Consider the following 20,300-nt stretch of genomic DNA (forward strand, 5'->3'; position numbering starts at 1 on the left):
TTACAAGTATTTCTCAATTCAGTGAACATTGCTTCGTGTTTTTCGAGTATACAGTCAGTAGTGCCCAATGAAATCCGTTTAGATGTTTCTGGATTCCATGTTTTTATGCTTTAATTGCATTTTTATCATCAAAAGGGTGTCTAATCAAAGGAAAATATCATTTTCAACAAAACATTGCAGTTCAATTTGGTTAAATATGTGCTGCATAACAGTATAACCGAAATATTGATGGGAACAAAACAGATTACCTGTTGCTCAAGGCTGCTACGGCTAAAATAAAGCATTCAGTGTTGCTTAACTAATAAATAATCATTATAATTCCTATGTATCAATTTTAATATTAAATAAATTGTATTAGTATTAGCATGATTACTACTACATTGAGTATTACAGTTTTCTGTGCAATAGTAATATTTCTGTCGTAATGTCGTCAATTTTACACATCATTTTGTGACTTAATAATCATACTTGGTCATATCGTGATTTGAATTGGATTAATTGTCAAATTGGCATGTCAAAATTGATTTTTGTGGTGATCAATATTGTACCACAAGTGCTGTCGAATGAGCTTAACTTGTATTGAACCCGGAACATTCATTCTATCCACGTTTTCTCGCATTTGGCCAGTTAGTTTGTCATGCTTATTCCATGCATGCATAAAATCTGAATACTGTGCATGGTAGACATACTAGGGCTTTCTCCAAAACGGCAGTATGCTTTTTCAAACTTGTTTCTGAAATGCTTCAGTGGATCTAAAGTTGTCTTTGGTTTGGTCTAGCAAGCAGCCATAGTGTTAGTCACTGTGTTTGCTGTGTCGATTTATTCTCACACTCTGCAAAGCACAAGCCTCACATCCAGATGGCCTTGTGGACAGTCACAATTCTCAACAGTGCTTGAAGGAACTGATTCAAAGGAGCATATTCACCAGTGATGCCAGTGACCTCAGATAGCCTTTTGATGCAACTTATCAATTGTTTTATCAAATGTGATTTTATGTTTTAATACACTTTAGATGATCATCACCATTTCAAGAACTCGGGTGAATCTCACAAAACCCGCGAGAACATGTCTTGGTCATATTTCACCCCAAAATCAAAATGCATATATTAGAAATTTCATTTTGCTTAAAGAAAAGACATTTTGCATTATGTTCATGACAATGGGCTCCTTTCCTCTTCATTTTTCATTACTGTAATGCGAATAAAATAAAAGTAATGTGGAAAAAATACAATAATGGCCATAATGCCTTTATATTGACTTAAAAATAAACAGTCATTTTAGAAATTGAACAAATCTTATACGGTCCCAAAAATAAGCTTTAATTTTCAAATGTTGTTATCAATGCTAAATTTCTAAATATATGTGTAGTTAATTACATAAACTATGGGCATGATCCACAAACATTTGATGACTAGAAAGCGTCCAAATAATTCTGTCTAAAATTTTAACAATATATATTTTTTTTATTATTATTTCAAACTGAAACTACTTTTTGTGAAATGCTTGAAAAGTGTATTATGTGTTAATGTCTTTAAAAATAAATGTCTCTTGATTATACATCTTTAAATGTGTCTTTGGAGTCCAAACTTACGCTTAAAGAATACTGCAGAAAATTAAAGTAATGACTGTCTTTGTGTTTTCTCTTTTTATTTCTCCTAGTTTGCCCTTCCGAATGCAAGCATGGTGCCTGCACCCCCAATAAGGAGTGCTGTCATGACCAGTGTCTGGGCGGCTGCTCCGTGCCAGGGAACTCAACCACATGTGTTGCTTGTCGCAACTTCCTGTTTGGCGACACCTGTGTGGATCACTGCCCGCCAGGCTACTACACCTTCAAGGGATGGCGCTGCGTGTCCTTTAAATTCTGCCAGAACCTACACAACCAGTGCAAGGGCAAGAGCAGTGATTGCCACGAGTATGTCATCCACAACGGGGCCTGTATCCCTGAATGCCCTTCTGGATACACCACCATGAACTCCACCATGTATGTACCATTCTTTGTGCCATTTTTAGTTATCAGTTTGGTTAACATGAAATCAAAATTGGTCTTATTTGCACACCCCTGATCTTATTGTGCATGATTTATCAGTGGTAAAAATAACAAATGACCAATTCTGTGATTCTGTATAAAATTGTGGTCATACTGCCAATCACTAAAACTAAAATGTATGGATGTGACTGATTAAAACTGTTATTTGTTTTGGTTATCTTGCAAATTAACGAAGCAGTTGCTACGGTCAACTGGACCAACAACTGAAAAAATCATAATATTGTTTGTCTTTGTCAGTCAAGACAAATTGAAAATAAGCAAATTATATAACGACTGGTGTCAAGACTTAAGAGCTTGATTAAATGCCCCCAGATTGTCATTTGCAATTTGCCTGAATTTGTCACGGCCAAGCAGAACAATAATGAGCCTTTCAGGATGGCTTATACGAATTGCGCTCCTAACCAAAACAACATTGCATGTCAGAAGGTGACACTCACGGCCCTGTTTGAGCCCAACTCTGTCCCGGGAATATTCAGAGGCTTGTACACACACATGCTGGCTTGCGTGTCCAACTTCCTGTGTGGGTATTATTAACACTGCAAACGGGAGTCCATGCTGGTAAACCGCAGCCTCGTGGGAACAATGGCAGCCTTTGTTATCGGCGGAGGCGTCTCGGGGTGCTTAAAAAAAGGTGCCTGTTTTGCAGTGGCCTTTTGTCCCTACATTTGAGGGACTGTAGTTTAGGAAGCTTGGTGGCATAACTCTTTTCCAGGAATTTCGTTTTGAGTGACGTAATTCGCTTGTTTTTTTACGTCCGGCCACCTTTCGCCTTTGTGAGAGGCAGTCATGCTGTACCCCCCAGCCTTTGTATCAACTTATCCCTAGTGCACCCTCCATTTTCCTCACCTGTTATTTTCCCCAATGAAAATACGGCACAGTAGGAAGAACTTCAGTGGTATAGAAATGTCAAACAGCTGGTTAAAATGTACAATTTTGGGGTTTATTGCAGGTGTGTACAGTACCATATGGATCGCCTTAGTCTTGGGTTTTGCGTTGTCTTGGGTTTTAAACAAATATGCGTAGCATCGGAATTCCAAAACTGGAAGTGGGATTAAAGAGCGGGATTGTTCTTTGGTGGGTGGGAAGGAGGGAAAAGAATTTGAGATGGGAAAACACTCATTTGTGAATGAACAATTGCTCCTCTTTTGATCGTTTCTGTGGCTTCTGGTCTTGTTTCTTTTGGTTTTCAATTAAACGAATGCCTAAAATGGGAACGCTATGATCATGGTAAAGTGTTGTAAAGTCTTAAGATTCTTTGAGATCTCTAAATTCTGTCTTCACATGCTTCTGTCCCCAAGAGTCATCGTTTAACCCTTGGCAGAATTAGAAAAGGAATTATGCGATGGAGAAAGATGGAATATTGAAGATCTTAGTAGATTTTAGGTAATATTATTATCTGGCACCCCCAAAAAACATGGATTTATTCAACTTTTTTCCAAATTAAGCAACTGAATTACGAAAATGCTTTAATATGATTTATTATGTTCAAGTTTTCCTTCTCTATATCTTTAAAGCCGTTCAAAGCTCGCTGAGTGTGAATTATACATGACTATTTTCTATATATATGAAGTAATTTTTGGGGCTCAATCATGCGCAAACCATTATGCATTTTTTCTGTGTTTCAAAAAAAAGTTTTTTGTGATGTGTATATCAATCTGTAATAATAAATAATGACACTGGTCACACTACTCACAAATTACTGATCGAGCAACATCTACATCTTAAACCTATTTAGTGGGAGAAATCGGAAGACCCAATATGGTGGATGAAAAAGAAGTCCCGCCTTACAGGTTAAAGAGCCAGTCACATTTTCGATATAAGCATCGTCTGTTGCCTTTAACGTGTATGCTCATTAGCTGGCTCCATCAGTAAAATAGGGTTTTTTAAGTGTGATCTGAGGTAAAGAAGCACAATTTATGATAACATTGGTGTCAGACTACTGCTGATTGTCACAGAAATGTTATTTGGTCGTAACCTTGACCAACCATTTTGTAGATTTCGGTCTTTCCCCATTCGAATAAATGTTCTTGTACAGTATGACGATTGTATCCATTTAAGAAAAATAGCTGCCCAGGAGCATTCCCTAGATGGCTATCGAGTGGACTGACTTGCCATGAAAGTGACTTTGGTAAAATATGATCAAAATGTGGTTAGCTTCTAAGGCGAACGCAATTTCTGTTCGTAAAGGTATAATTGGTGGCAGGTGAAAATGCATGGTTTTAAAATGCTATTGATATGTTCCTTATGTATTATGTATAATTTTGTAAAAAAATTAAAATAAAAACACTTTTTTTTTTTTAACCTTTGGGTGGGATTGAATCCATAATTTACACCCTAAGCGCATGTTTTTTGCCACAAAATATTCAGTACAAAAGTTGCGTTAGGAGGCCATTTTTCGCTTTGCTAGGCTCATCTTCTTAATTGGCTCCTGTTTTCTTAACACGGCATGGAAAGATAGAGTTGGGTGTTTGCCGTAATGTGGAGGTTGCATACTTCAAGGGGTTTGCGAGGCACTCTGGCGGCCTATGAGTCTCCTGTAAAATTCCATTTCTGGAAAGCTGCCTGAAAGATCCTACTCAACGACTGCAGCAATTGCATTCTTCTGAGTCTGGGCCAACACAACTATCCTTGGTATTTTGTTTTGTCTCATTGGAATTGTGTTTGGAAATGTTTGCCCTCGATGACCCCTACAGAACTGTCTCAGTATCTTTTGAAATCAATATATTTTTGCATTAAAGCAAAATTGAAATGGAGTGCAGAATCCGTTACACTGTTTTTGGAGTTTGTTCCAAACATAACCATGGCAACAGTGCAGGTGACATGATACTTAACTAGGCAGGGACAAGAAGTTTTGCCCCAAAGCATTGCATGAAATTGCATTGCAAAACTTCTTGAAATGCCAGTTTGTGTATTATGACACTATCATAAATGTGTGCACTAAGCCTTAGTCAGACATGTTGAAAAGCTGTTATTCTCTTTGAACATCTTCAGGCATGCTTTATTGTTTATGTTCGCTCGTTCCACTTAAAGGTAGTGTGTAATTCCTGCACCACTAGCATCACCACGCAGAACTGCTAAAATAATGAGCATTTTCAGAATGTTTCACAAACATTTACCCCGTCTGAAAAATATCAGACCAACAGATAGTCCCACCCAAACTCACGCCATTGGTTGAGCCAATGTTGCTGTGTCGGGATGCTCAAACAAACAGAGCAAATTTTTTAAATTGCCAAAGTGTTTACACTTCGAACCTAGGAGAAGAGAAAGAGTTTAACGTGTAAAAAATGACATATTAAATGACAGCTTTAAAGATATCATTGATGTCATGGTTTATTTAGGCTGAACTGCTCTCCGTGTGCCGGTCGCTGTCCTAAACTGTGTACGGGAGTGAAGACGGTGGACTCTGTAACAGCGGCTCAGGCTCTTCGAGGCTGCACGATTCTCAACGGGAGTCTGATCATCAAAATTCGTGGAGGAAGTGAGTATAGAAATTGTTCATTTGAACCTCATGTTTCACTGTTGACACGTTGATTTGATATGCAGCTCTGATCAATATTGTTATTTTACAAAAACACTTTATAATAAGGTTTAATGTCAATTTTATTAACCCATTTGGTTTCTTGAACTAACAATGAACAATTTAAATTTACATAATTTATTCATCTTTGTTAATGTTAATTTATCAAAATACTATTGCTCATTGTTTGGTCATGTTAGTATTGTATATATTGCATTAATTAATTGAATCTTGTAATACAATTTTAAAGTAAAAAACTGTATTAGTGTGTGGAAATTAACACTAACCAAGATTAATATATGCTGTACAAGAATTGTTTATAGCTAGTTCATGTTAACTATTGTGTTAACTAATGCTAACAGATGTAACCTTATTGTAAGTGTTGCCAATTTATTGGTAAATTTAACAGACAAGAAAAATGCAATGTTCTGATAACAGAATTTAACAATTATACAGTGTATTAATTCAAATGCGTACTTACAATATTTGTCATTTTTGTCAATTATAAGCATTTATAATCAGTCTAAATAAAGGATAATTTACAGTCAAGAGGGTCTTATATCATCCCAAAGGGCTTGTTCTGGAATAATGACCAACAGAGATTGTACATTATCCTGCTTATTGCACGGCTACTTACCAAATAAATGTGAAATATTGATTTGCGCTAAAATTATTTTATTATGTTAGAAGAGAGCGCAAAGTGATACAAGAGACATTTAAGTAGCACAGCTATGTAGGAAATCAGTTATCTACGACAATGGACAATTATACATGCGTTTAAATGCTCATTATACAAAAATATTTGCCAGCAGATTGCCGAGACATGTAAGGCGTTTATTTAATGATTGCAGTAAAATGTCGCTTACCTAACTTACACAAGTACATAGTTGATGTAGCTGAGCTTAGTCATGTGTAAATTGACATATGTGGAGGTTACTGATGCAGGAAAATCCATGCTTTCTGTTCCATAGATAATATCGCAGCAGAGCTGGAGTCCAGTTTGGGACAGCTGGAAGAGATCACGGGCTACCTGAGTATCCGCAGAGCATACGCACTTGTCTCTCTCTCCTTCTTCCGCAAACTACGCGTTATCCGCGGTGAAACCCAGGAAGTTGGGTACGTAACTGCATTGTTTAGGTGTATGTAAACTCCAGAATTGGCGGACATGCGTAAATGTTAAAGGATACATTTTACATTCACACAATTACACACGTTATTTCTAATGAAAGTTGTTCATGTTTTCCATCACTGGAGATCTCCAAAGGAACTGATTCAATGTATGTCGATAACTCTGAGAATTTTAATTTAGAGGCGTGTTGTTTGTCTTTGCAGGAACTATTCATTCTATGCTCTGGACAACCAGAACTTAAGACAGCTGTGGGACTGGTCCAAACACAACCTGACCATCCCTCAAGGCCGGATGTTCTTCCTCCACAACTCAAAACTCTGCAAAGCTGAGATCCTCCGGATGGAAGAGGTTACCGGGACCAAAGACAGGGTTCCCAGAAACGAAATCAACATACCTACTTATGGAGACCAGGCCTTTTGTAAGACCCATATTATCATGGTGTTTGTAACGTCCCTGTTTACATCAGTGCAACATGACCTTCATGTCAGACCAGATCTCGAATGACTAACATAGATACTATCTTTCAGGTGAAAATCAAGGTCTCAGATTCACAAAAATCCGCAAATCCCACGATAAGATACTCATTATATGGGAGCCATTCTGGCCACCCGATTTTAGAGACCTGCTGGGGTTCATGGTCTTCTATAAGGAAGCGTGAGTATTCAGATGGTGTTCTAAAAACCTGTCTATGTTATACTTGTCTTGGCACAGTACTTGCCTTGATCATTAAGCATAGAAAGACCGAACTAATTATTTCACCATCATATACCTTCTTTCCCTTTAGGCCTTATAAGAATGTGACTGAATATGATGGTCAGGATGCTTGTGGCTCTAACAGTTGGGCAATAGCTGATGTTGATCCGCCGCAACGTGCCACAGAGGGTAAAGAGCAGGCAGAACCGGGACATCTCATCATGCCTCTAAAACCCTGGACCCAGTACGCCATCATGGTCAAGACCCAGCTTGCCGCATCTGATGATCACCAGGTCCGCGGCGCAAAGAGCGAGATCATCTACGTCCGCACCAATGCGACACGTAAGTTTGTGGAGTGTTGTAGCCTAGTGGTCAAAGAGTTGGCCTGGCAATTGAGAGGTTATAAGTTCAAGTGGCACTCCACAAAGCATCACCATTGTACCCTTGAGCAGGGCATTTAACCCCAAATTACTCCAGAGTTGTTTGCCCCTGTTATTGGCCTAGTGGTTCACACAAACTGTATGCTCCAAAATAGTGGCAGCACGAGTCCAGATCATGTCAAGTCACAAAAAATGTACTTTTAATACATGATCTCGCAGGCATCTTGTGATTTGCGTATCCTTTTGATTTCTTTGGCCACCGGTATTAAACATTTATTTTCATTATATTGGTTCAGTCCATCAGACCCTTAGCATGATATGAATTAAATGACTTGTGAAAGCTTGTCATCTGAAGAACCGAAAACTGAAGAGTTCTCCCACATCACTGACGTTGCCCTACTCTGTTTTTACTATGTAATAGGACCCTCTGTACCTCTGGACCCCATCTCCTCCTCCAACTCCTCCTCACAGATCATCCTCAAGTGGAAGCCACCTTCCGACCCCAATGGCAACATCACCCACTACATGGTCTTCTGCCAGAAACAGGAAGAGGACATTGAATTCTACAAGTATGACTACTGCCAGCAAGGTACGCCCATTTCATGTGAAATATTCCGTAAACCGCTAGACATGAGAAAGCTGGTTTCCATTCAACTCAAAGTCTGAATATCTACTCTTGAAAAACTGACCCAAACCCGCCTGAAAACCCCACGGTTTGTCAGAACTCATCGAGACATCTGTTGCACATGTAGAATAACCGAATAGTGATTTTTATGTGCGAATAGTGGTGCGTTGAACGGTTAACCGAATGTCGACTGTCCATGCACATCCCTAGTTGACATCCAACCTTGAGTGCAATGCAGCATATTTGCAGACTAATGTCTCATTCCTTTGCGCCCACTTCCTCTCTCTGTACAGGGATGAAAGTGCCATCTCGTACGCCTGCGCAGTACGACACAGAGGAAGAACAAAAGTGGAACCAGACAGAGATCCCTGGCCAGACCAGCAACTGCTGTGCCTGCCCCAAAACTGAGACTCAGCTGAAGAAGGAAGCCGAAGAGACGGAGTTCCGCAAGACCTTTGAAAACTACCTCCACAACGAAGTCTTTGAACCCAAGTAAGATGCCGTTGTCGTGACAGTTTCCTCCTCCTATTCTTAGTATCCTCTAGATATTTACACATTGCAGGGTGCTATTTGACCATCTGTGAGGCCTAATTCAAGTGCTGCAAGTTTGTGTTTTAAAGTCTAATTAATAAGGCCTCTTGCTTGCTTGAGGGACCAGAGTTAGGTGGATGAAAAATTGCACGGAATTCAGAGCCATCTCTTCGCATCACTAAATCATGAAGCTTTGCTTAAAGCAACAGAGTAAGTGGCAGTTCACACTGAATGCTCCCCTGTAAAAACCATCTTGTAACAATAGCTGCCGGTACCTGCTCTATATGTTCCAGTCTGGAGTGCAGCCATAAAGAGTAATATCCTGCCAGGTATGTTCCTGCTGTGGTTTAATCTTGTTCTCGGTTGAATGAATAGACTGCTGTAGTATTAAAGGTGTCTTTATCATGCTGTTCAACATCAAGGATCTATGGGTCCATCTACTGATTTTCTAGTTTATTGTTTGTTCCTAGATTAAATTTCAAAGGTAAGCCAACCTTTTATTTGAAAGCAAAGGCCACTAAAGCCCCTTTTTTACCGACAGTGTTCCGATGCAGGTACCAGAGTACAATCTGGAACAGTTCTACGCATTTACACTGCAGAAAATACAGCTGTGGGAGTCTCTCTGAAACCCACTGGTCTCAAACCAGGAGCCTCTATCTTCAGAGGCACATCATTTTCCACCCTAAAATAAAATTTAACTTGCCGACATCGTGTGTGAATTGGATGTTTGTTATAACTTCTGACTGTTGCATCAAAAGCAGCTTGTGAACAAAGCAAATCGTCCATTTATCTGTAGGGGTGCATTGGGTGATTGCAGCGATCTTTGCACAGCATCTGATGCTGCGCTCCCCTTTTAACTAGTTAGGGTCAAGGATTTGTCACACTCACCCTTGAACGGCAAAATTTTCCAGGCCAAAAGAGTGTGGGTGGATGAGAAACACATGTGAAACCTGCATGTGCTATGTACAAAGGATTGCCCACACAGAGGTCACTGCCAAATCAAGCTATTGCTTTTGGTCTGTGTCAAATGTCAAAGTTCACCAATCTTGAACCCCCACACAATTTTGCATCGGGAAATTTCTTCAGCACCGGAAGTCCATCAGGCAAAATTCCTGATTGTGCAGATTTACATTGATATGACTGAATTTCGCCATCCAAGGGTTAGGAATGTTCATTTGATTCATTTGGTCTGTTCGCTGTGACTCACACGTTCAATCTGCACTGTCAATCCGCAGACACTCACGACGTCGCCGCTCAGTTGCCATGGCTAATGCTACCTTGCCAAACTTTCTGACCACGCCCTCCATCCTACCCAACATCTCCACTACTCTGAGCCCAAAGGAGAACAAGAGTCGGAAGCTGGAATTCATGGTCAGCGCCAAAGAGTCCATCGTCATCTCCAACCTGCTCCACTTCACCAGCTACAAGATCGAGATCCTGGCTTGCAACAAACAAACAGACCAGAGCCGCTGCAGCTTGCCTACATTTGTCAGTGCCCGCACTATGCCTGAATGTAGGACATTTTGACCACACGGTGGCGTTACTCTCAACATGATTTTAGAATGCAATACATAGAGAGGTTTGAATTCCTGTTCTAATAAGTCGACTCTTATGCTCAATTGTGTGTGTCCTTAGTAAAAGCGGATGACATCGTTGGAGCGGTGACTCATGAAATTCTTCCTGAAGAACCGGAGTTTGTCTATATCAAATGGCAGGAGCCAAGAGCACCCAATGGCATGATCATACTGTATGAAGTCAAGTACCTAAGAATGTCTGATAATTTTGTAAGTGAAAAATCTATTTCCTAATCTCAAACTAATTCACACAAAGGTTAAAACCTTTTTACCGGTGTTAATACACAACTCGCTGGATTAGTTCATCTTGATTGGTGAATCACAGAATTCTTCAAATATTTAAGCTAATTTGAATTATTTTTAGTACACTTAGTACTTGTGACTCTAAGAATAATTTAGGCAAAGATATGTGTTTTTAGGAACCACTACCACGCAACTGTAGTAGTGTTTCTGTTGTTATGGAAACAGCATAAACCGACTAGACAGGGAATATTTAAAAAACTAGGATGAGCTTGTGTGGTGCAATGCACTGGCTCTTACATATCTGCAAAACAAACAATATGAAATATAATTCACTATGCATTTCACACTTTACATTACAATGAATTAAGAATTTGTATAAGGAGTCCAATATCAAATGTCTTCAAACACATAATTTAAATAATGTTGATTTGACTTCCTCTCTGTCTTGCAGGAGGATCAAATCTGTGTCTCCAGAATCACTTACGTGAAAAATCATGGTTGTCGACTAAGAGTAGGGCATCCTGGAAATTACAGCGTAAGAATCCGCGCCACCTCGCTGGCTGACAACGGTTCCTGGACGGAGCCTGCATACTTCTCTGTTCCAGACAGTATGTTTGACCATCCTTACCATGTTATTTGTTGTCTGCGGTTATTTTGGCCATGCTTGGTCTTTAATACAAGCCATATTTTTGCAGGGGAAATGAACATGAAAATCATCATTGCTCCGGTCATCTGCTTCATCGTTTTGCTGTTTCTAGCCTGTACAGTCGTCATCGTCCTTAAGAAGAAGTATGTATAAAACAAACTGAAAAATTAATTTATCCAACACATTTAATGGTCTCTTAAATGTTTTCAAATTTATGTCTTTTCCCCTAGACAAACTGAAGGACCGACTGGCCCCTTAATTGCATCTTCCAATCCAGAATACATTAGCGCAAATGATGGTAAGATGTCATTTTGGATGTGACCCAAAGGCTACTATTATATTAATAGCCTTAATTTTGTACATTGTTCAAACAAGAGCATAAAATAAGATTCATCAATAGATTCTTCTTGAAATTTATAAACAGAATAAGGGATTTTCAAAGTAGTTGTTAGTTGCAGCACTAGAATAAAATGAAGCATGTCTGATGCTTTTTCGTAGTATTATTGAGTTTGTGTGTTTGTTTGCAGTGTACATTCCAGATGAATGGGAGGTGCCTCGCGAGAAGATCAACGTTATGAGAGAACTCGGTCAAGGCTCGTTTGGAATGGTGTACGAAGGCATCGCTAAAGACATTGTGAAGGGCGAGCCCGATACACGAGTGGCCATAAAAACAGTTAACGAGTCGGCAAGTCTGCGCGAGAGGATCGAGTTCCTAAATGAAGCGTCTGTCATGAAAGCCTTTAGCTGCCATCATGTGGTGAGTTTGTAGTTGTTTGTTGGGTTATTAGCATTTTCAAGGCTAAAACAATGTATAACATTTACGTGTTTTTTCCTAGGTTCGTTTGCTAGGTGTGGTCTCTAAGGGGCAACCATCATTGGTTGTCATGGAGCTGATGACCCATGGAGATCTGAAAAGCTACCTGCGTAGTCTGAGACATGATGCTGAAGTAAGATTACCTATTGGTGTGTTAGAACAATCCTTATGTTTGTGATAATGTTTTTTAATGAATGAACTCTGGGGTCATATCCCAAATGAGCCCTCAGTTTTGTTCCACCACCTCTCTTACATCAGCCTGTCCACCTAAAGGGGTTGTAATTGTACAGTGCATGATATGATGCCATGTGCTGTTAGGGTAATGCTTATTTACCCAAAATTGATAGAAGGGAATATAGAAAAAAGATGTAGTTGTGACCGTTGATCACGTTTATTTAACAGAATAACCCAGGCCGTCCACCGCCAACCCTCAAGGAGATGATCCAAATGGCGGCGGAGATAGCAGATGGCGTGGCATACCTCAACGCTAAGAAGTTTGTACACAGAGATCTTGCTGCCAGAAATTGCATGGTGGCTGATGATTTCACAGTAAAAATTGGAGGTAAAGAAGAATACATTGATTCTAAACTTCACACTTATACCATGTCCAAACAAGGTGCCACAAGTTTCCAGCATCAAGGAATTATTCAGTTTATTTTAAAAGGAATTTTGGACCATTGAGATTTTACTGTGCGCGGAGCTACACTGTGCAATGTAGCATAGATGGAAACCAAGCTGGTCGCAGCTGGTTTGGACAGAAGCTCAAATAACGATGAAAGAAAAGTTTTATCGCTAATGATTTATTGCGTCAAGCCTGGCAAAGACACCGTGTTGCTAAAGCTACTTGGACTAGTGGTGAAATATCTTTGATGTGAAATTTAACAAGATTTTAACAAGAGTCATATATATGGTAGAAAGGGTGTCTAAAATGTCTTTCTGTATTTTCAGATTTTGGCATGACACGAGATATCTACGAGACTGATTACTATCGTAAGGGTGGTAAGGGGTTGCTGCCCGTTAGGTGGATGGCGCCAGAGTCTCTTAAAGATGGCGTTTTTACTGCTCACTCAGACTGCTGGTGGGTACTTCACTCTGTTTTCTGGGCAAGTGTACAATATATTTTGCAAACCACATTTCTCAGGGGGCAACTTTAAGGGAATTTTGCAGAGAAGTGATTTGAGGTGATTTTGATGCCCTGCAGAACTGCAGTGGTCAAAGAATGAGCAAGTGCCAAGTCATTGTACAAATCTTCCATCTGGCAGCACTGTAATGCACCTTTGTTGATGTAATTCATCTGTTGACTTCAGGTCTTTTGGAGTTGTATTATGGGAGATCAGCACGCTTGCTGAGCAGCCTTACCAGGGACTGTCCAACGAGCAAGTGCTCAAATTTGTCATGGACGGAGGATACCTGGACAGACCAGAGAATTGTCTAGAAAGAATGTAAGTACTTCACATTAAAGCTGGGGTAGATTCCTGCTAGAAAGACCATCTTGAGTTTTCATGCTGGTCCAAGACATTGGTTTGGTTCAGCTGTCCAAGATTTAAAGCTGGTGGACCAGGTTGATCTTTCTGTTGAAGCTTGGTTGACCAAGTCTAAAGGCTAGGTTATACCAGAGACTATTTAGCAGAGAAGAGCCAATTCTATTAAAAATAATGGGAGAAATTGGAACACCCAACCAAGAAGCTCAGTGCCCAATGGTCATCGGATGTAGAAAGGAAGTCCCGCCTTACAGGTAAAAGAGCCAGTCACCTTTTAGATCCAGACATCGCCTGTCAATCATCTCAAGAACGCACATTAGCAATACAAGCCAAGAAAATGTCATTATTTTAGCATAATCTGAGATTTTAAAAAAGCACAATTTACCAGCGTTATCAGAATTTAATGCAGATTAGAAATATGTTCTTTGATCATAATGTTGACGAACCGTTTTTGAGATTTCAGTGTTCCCCCAATTTAAAAGTAGATAGGAGCTGCACTGTCATGATTGGAAATAGTTTCCAAGAAGTGTTCCAAAGATGGCCGCCAGTGGACAGACTTTCTAGAAAGACTTTGTTTATTATACATCACTTCAGAAAAACAAAGTATACTTTGGCCTTTATAACCAAGCAAAAACAAGTCTTGGTTTAGCTTGTTAAGCCTGGTGAGGACTTTTCAAGTTGAACTGCGAGCCCATATGGACACCTTCGGCACATGTGCACTACGACATGTGCACAGTCAGCGGCAGGCACGTGTGTCGATAACGCGAAAATATGCGGACTGTCTGCATGTCTAGAAAAACTCCCTTGCAAAAACCGGGATTTCATTGCAGATTTGCAGCAAATTCGCAATTGATCGTTTTCACATACAAATGAGCTTTGTGAAAACTTGCGGCAAATTGTCCATTGTTGCCAAAGGTTTGCTACAGGTTCACCACAATCGGTGAAGAGCTGAAAATTGCTGCCAAACATTTGCGGAGAATCACAAGCTCATTTGGATGTGAAAATAACGAGTGTCAAATCTGCTGCAGATTTGTGCCAAGTTTGCGGCTTGTTTGCCAGAACTCTAGACTTTTTGTAAGGGCTAGCCTGCATATGGACATACTGTGCTGATGCCGAAATCTGCGAGGTGTACTGACACATGGGAAAGTATACTTTGGCTTTTATTACCAAGCAAGACCAAGTGTTGGTGGACATTTCAAGTTGCATCAATGTTCTGTTCTCAAATATATACCATATATTCCAGATGTTCCTGTACCTGTCAAGGAGGTACAGACCTTGACTTTGTAGGGCAGGGCAATCCTGTCCATTTCCAATGCACAATGATGTTTGGGTTGTAAGATTGTTTTCTGTATTGCTTTTACACTTCTCCAGGCACAACCTCATGCAGATGTGTTGGCAGTACAACCCCAAGATGAGGCCATCCTTCCACGAGATCATCGAGATGATCAAGGAGGACCTGCATCCCTCGTTCCAAGAGGTCTCCTTCTTCTACAGCGAGGAGAACAAACTGCCCGAGAGCGAGGAGTTTGACATGGACTTTGAGAACATGGAGAGCATACCACTGGACCCCTCATCCTGCTCCCAACGAGAGGAGAACCTCAGTAGAGACAATAGCCCCCCGGTGGGCTTACGGGGCAACTACGAGGAGCACGTGCCCTACACGCATATGAACGGTGGAAAGAAAAACGGCAGAATTCTGTCTTTACCCAGATCTAGTCCGTCCTAACAGTTGCTTCAGCTTTTTTCTCACTCATTTAAAAAAAGAAAAAAAAAAGAATTTCTAAATGCATTATTTTTGCAGAGCCCCTTAAAAAAGATAAAGATCTCAGGTCTTTTTGTTGTTGTTGTCCCCTCCTCATCGCATCATTAGCATGGTTACAAGGATGCAGACGTTTTGCCCATTATCAGATACACCGTCTGCTTTCTGATACTCTTTTACACAATTTTTGAGACAGTTTGGAGAGGGGAAAAAGAAACTGTGAACATCACTAAATCAACCATAAAGCTGCTGAAGCTACGTTAACCCCAGTGTCTACTTCCTTTATCCCATGGATGTTTATTTCTTGTTTTTTATTTTAAATTCAAAATCTTTTAAGATAGTGGCCTTTCATTAAGTGGCCTATAAACAAAGAAAAGTGTCTATCAGTGTGCTTGTGTTAATGTCCAGAGAAGAATGACTTCACATTGTGGAACTGTGGGATGGGATATATTCTTTTTAGAACAAATGTTTGTTTTTGTAGAGGAATGACTATATTTTGTCCTGGAGATAATATTATGATAGATAATATTCAGATGGTGTTCTGGTGAATGAGTTTTTAATTTATTTGCTTTATTGTTTTGATTAACTCTTTTCTCTGAGCTTTTAAACACCTGTGTCCTTTTTTCTTGCTGAAGGATATTTAACAGTTATGAATTGGAAAAAAAAGTTCCTCAGACTGACCAATAGATGCTGCTCTGATAAATAATGGGGATGTGTATGCATATGTATGTATGTATGTATGTATGTATATATATATATATATATATATATATATATATATATATATATATATATATATATATATATATATATATATATATATATATATATACATACATGTGTATATATATATATATATATATATATATACATGTGTATAAAATATTGATTGATACCAGGATTTAAAAACAAATATTTTCATAACATCTGAACTTTTGTACATAATTTGTATGTCTTTTTCTAAAGTCTTCATAAGCTTTGCTTATACAATATTATTATTTTGCAATGTCTCTTTTTACGAGTTGTTTTTTTTTATGTCTAACCACAAAACAAATTAATTAATTAGCGTGCAGGTCGACTTAAAGTGATATCCCAACATATCGAGGGAAGCGTGTTTGGTTGGGTGGGGTGGGGGTGATAGTGGCCTCAATTCTACAAACAGAATTTCATTTTGGTATAAATTTAACAAATTGGACTCTAAATTCAAGAGAATAAATATTCATACTTCCTCAGTCGGAACTTAGCGTGATAAACCTGAAATCCTGTCGTTTTATTGTTGAGATTCTGAGTAGTGAAGTGGAAAATGTCTCGGGAACGTTTTGAGAATTGGTTTCATTAGTGGGATTTGAAAGGTTGTATTTAGCACAACTTTAGGTCGATTAAGGTTGGTTTGCCTGGATATTGAGAGAGATAATGTTGACTGCCTAGGGAACTCCAAAAAGTTAGATGTTCGAAAGCAGAAATCATGCACAGAGTCTACTTGTTACTTTCGTACAAGAGAGCTAGACAGTGAAGGCAAAGCACGATTTGTGTTTTCTTTGGGTTAGATATCAGAAATAGGTATGAATATTGGACAATATTCTAATCAAATCAGTCAAACAGAGATGAAAACATTCCTTCAAGTTATCCATAATAGAAATATGGTGGCTCCGGTACCTGTTAAAATGATCGAGAAGTGTAGTTTCACATGGCATGTAGCGCTCTTGGTCGTCCTCACCTCTGCTGCATGTGGCATTTACGGGAATTCTGGGAAAGGGAAGTCTTAGAAAATCATAGGCGAGTTAAGCTTCCTTCTCACTGTTAAGAATGATGACGCTTTTCACCAAAAACCCCCTTAAAAAAATAAAATAAAATGCAGTTAACTTTCTTGGCAGATGGCTTTCGATGATAGATACTCAATTCCTCAACTTTGTGCCTTCTCTGATAGCCTGAGGCAAGAGAGAGATGGCATTTTTACTGGATTCTGCTTGTTGTCACGCATATGTGTTCATGTATTTATATTTATTTGTGAGTGGTTTGGAGGAAAACGAGACCGAACGATAAAATCCACACTTGACATTTTAAACGTTTTTGCCGTTTCTCCATTGGTTTCTCGCAATATGTTAAAATACTCTTTTTTTTTTTTTTTTTTTTTAATAGACATTTCTAAAGTAACCTGATCAGATGTTCCCTTTCTCTGAATTATGAATTTAATTTTTAATGTGTACATATCAGAATAGAATAAACAAGGATTTGCTCACAGCTCTTCGTAAACTAAGACAAAGAAATTCACCTTTCAGAATTCGTTTTTCTTTGTTTGTAGCAGTGAACAGACTGTACAATCTATACAATTTCTCCTAATTACAAAATTAGCTTGTCTTTGAAAAGGTAGATATTGTATTTTATTTATTGTATGATTCTCATAATTATGTAAATCCCAGCTAGCTTTTATTACAGTACTTTAAGGCGGGTAAAACTAGTATTTTTAGGTGTTTACTGTTTATTAAAGAGAGACACAGCTGGGAAATCGAAAACGCAGTGGGTTTAGTAGTTGTTTTTTTGGTTGCTTGGACACAGTCTACCTCAGTATGTTAGATACTTAGTCAAGTGAGGCTCTGTTTAGTTGTTAGATTTGATTTTTAACAGGCTTGTTTTGGGGCAACCTGACCAGCGAAAACCATGTCTGCAATACCAAATTCGGCCACTAGTCTTTGAGGTTTTTCGCAATTCCGAACAAAACTCACTCGGTTCCCATTTGATGATTGTTCTGTTTTATTCATTTATTGTCCCTCCTCCCCTTGGAAAGAAGCTTTTAACCCAAAGATTTACTTTGATGGGTGACATCCATCTTTCAAATTGTTCAAAAGCATTCAAAGCCAGTTTAGAAATGTCAAAAATCTGTCACATATAAGTTTAACCCCACAGTATTATGAAAGCTTTTACTGAATGGTCCATTTATTGCACCATGTCTGAACCAGGTGTGACTAAATTGATGAGATAAAAACTTTTTTACAAACCTGCCGCAATATCAAACATTTTGTCTGATTACTTAACATTAAATAATCATGCAGCATTTTTGCATTCAGTGAATATGGCACCTGGTTAGGACACGGCGTTACATTTATCAAAATGGGGCATTACGGTGAGTTCACAGGCCTGATTCTTAATCTCCTTATCTTTTACAAGAAGCACTTATTTAAATAATATTTGAAGAATTCTTTAAAGCCACTTATATCTGTAATACTCATGTCAATTATGTTTTTTGTGATTTAAGCTGAATTTATTAGGAACTTTTAGTTGATTACTACTGAACAGTTTATCGCTCAAAAAACTCCCACAAAAACAAGCACACCTTACGTTCAATTTTCTTTCATTGGCTATGTAGCTCCTCCTTTGCTCGCGCAATATATCTTACAAAAGTTCCCTCTGATGTTCCAAGTGTTTTCAAATAGCGGAAATTTGTTCACTGTTCATTTGTGTTTGTTTTCTCTGAATGTGATCAATGTTTTGTCTTTATTTTATTCATGTCCATCTGTGTTTTTCAACTGTGAAAATTTCTATCAATGCCATAGAGTTTATAGTAAACACAGACTTCACCTGCCTCTCCTTATAGGTTTTCATGCGGACAATCCTATGTGCCATAGAAAAAAAGAAAAGTTGTTTTTCCTCAGGGAGATGTGAGCTTTGGGTTTCATTTATTGGAGGAGCGTCAATATCCGCCGTTAACTTCATTGTACATGGCAAAACCAAACAGAGAACTGCAAAAACGGTCCTGCCTTTGGATGCTAGGCATGCATCCTGAAAGCATGTTGCATCTTTTGTTGACTCTCCATTGCATTTTGGGGAATAGTTTGAGCACCCCCTGGTGGACAGCCAATGCTGCGGCTCTGATCCATAGTGCCTTGCACAAACCTCAGTATCCTCCAAGCCAAACCTGGCCAACAAACTCCCTTGATCCTTTTCCAATTCTGTGAAATACTGGAGTGTTAACCCAACCTACTGTACAGATTTCTCAACATAGGTACAGATAACGCAAACCTTTAGGGTTCGCTCACTGCTTGGCTCATGTTGTTGGTTTATGTGAATTATATTGTTTTATTTTGATCTTTTTTTAATTAAGCTGAACTTGTCTCTTCTTGGGTATGCTATGGCTTGCTTTGTGCACCCAACGAACTACCCAACTTCGTTGGATAGACTCACTGTTACCTAAACGACGACTTTGGCAGCTCCTAAAACTAAAATCGAAAAATATTACACTTGCAGAGAGAATGTAATTTTTTATGAATACTGTCTCTTTTTTTTTTTTTTTTGCAAAAAAGCAACATAAATAAAATCCTCAAAATGCGGTTTTCTAGAGAAAGCTACAAAAGCAGAACATGTCGAGTGCAAGGCATTCTATGTATTTTATTGGTTTTAAAAGGAAAAAGTATTACACTTAGAGATATTAATTTCTATTTTTTTAGTCAAAATAGGGAGGGCAAATTTAGTTACTTTTTTGACTACTTTTACTATTCATGTACATTATGGAATTAACATTATCAGTGTATATAGCTTTCTTTTCAATGATAGTGTGATGTCTTTCGTTCATGGTATTACACTGTGATTCAGAGATATAACTTTGGTGATTTTACTCTCCAGAATGGGCGAAACTGATCGGATGAAAAATAATTGTTCTGTGTTTGACCTATAATGTTCTAACTTCTATTTACGACGTTGCATTGTTGTTTAATTTTCTATTTCACCTTTAAGTACTTGTTTGCCAAGTAATCCAAAAATGATTACATATCCTTTGACAGCATTTTGCATATGTACATTTGTTACCCGTTGCTTTGTATAATACAGAAAATTCATCAACATGGCAAATTCATAAGGTGACCGTTTG

At 38.7% G+C, this 20,300-nt stretch overlaps 1 protein-coding gene across 1 annotated transcript; it reads left to right on the forward strand.

The window, feature by feature from the left end:
• Positions 1-1,659: 1,659 nt before the first annotated feature.
• Positions 1,660-16,145, forward strand: LOC127642561 (insulin receptor-like; the record flags this gene model as incomplete). Its single annotated transcript, XM_052125196.1, has 19 exons — positions 1,660-1,981; positions 5,386-5,525; positions 6,536-6,680; positions 6,897-7,111; positions 7,221-7,347; positions 7,478-7,728; positions 8,188-8,355; positions 8,685-8,883; positions 10,158-10,435; positions 10,558-10,706; positions 11,191-11,347; positions 11,435-11,528; positions 11,616-11,683; positions 11,913-12,142; positions 12,222-12,332; positions 12,602-12,761; positions 13,148-13,277; positions 13,507-13,641; positions 15,052-16,145. Coding segments are annotated over 19 exons (3,434 nt in total), but the record flags the coding sequence as incomplete, so codon positions are not given.
• Positions 16,146-20,300: the final 4,155 nt, after the last annotated feature.

The sequence above is a fragment of the Xyrauchen texanus genome, unplaced genomic scaffold (genome assembly GCF_025860055.1).
Source record: "Xyrauchen texanus isolate HMW12.3.18 unplaced genomic scaffold, RBS_HiC_50CHRs HiC_scaffold_694, whole genome shotgun sequence".
NCBI classification, from domain to species: domain Eukaryota; kingdom Metazoa; phylum Chordata; class Actinopteri; order Cypriniformes; family Catostomidae; genus Xyrauchen; species Xyrauchen texanus.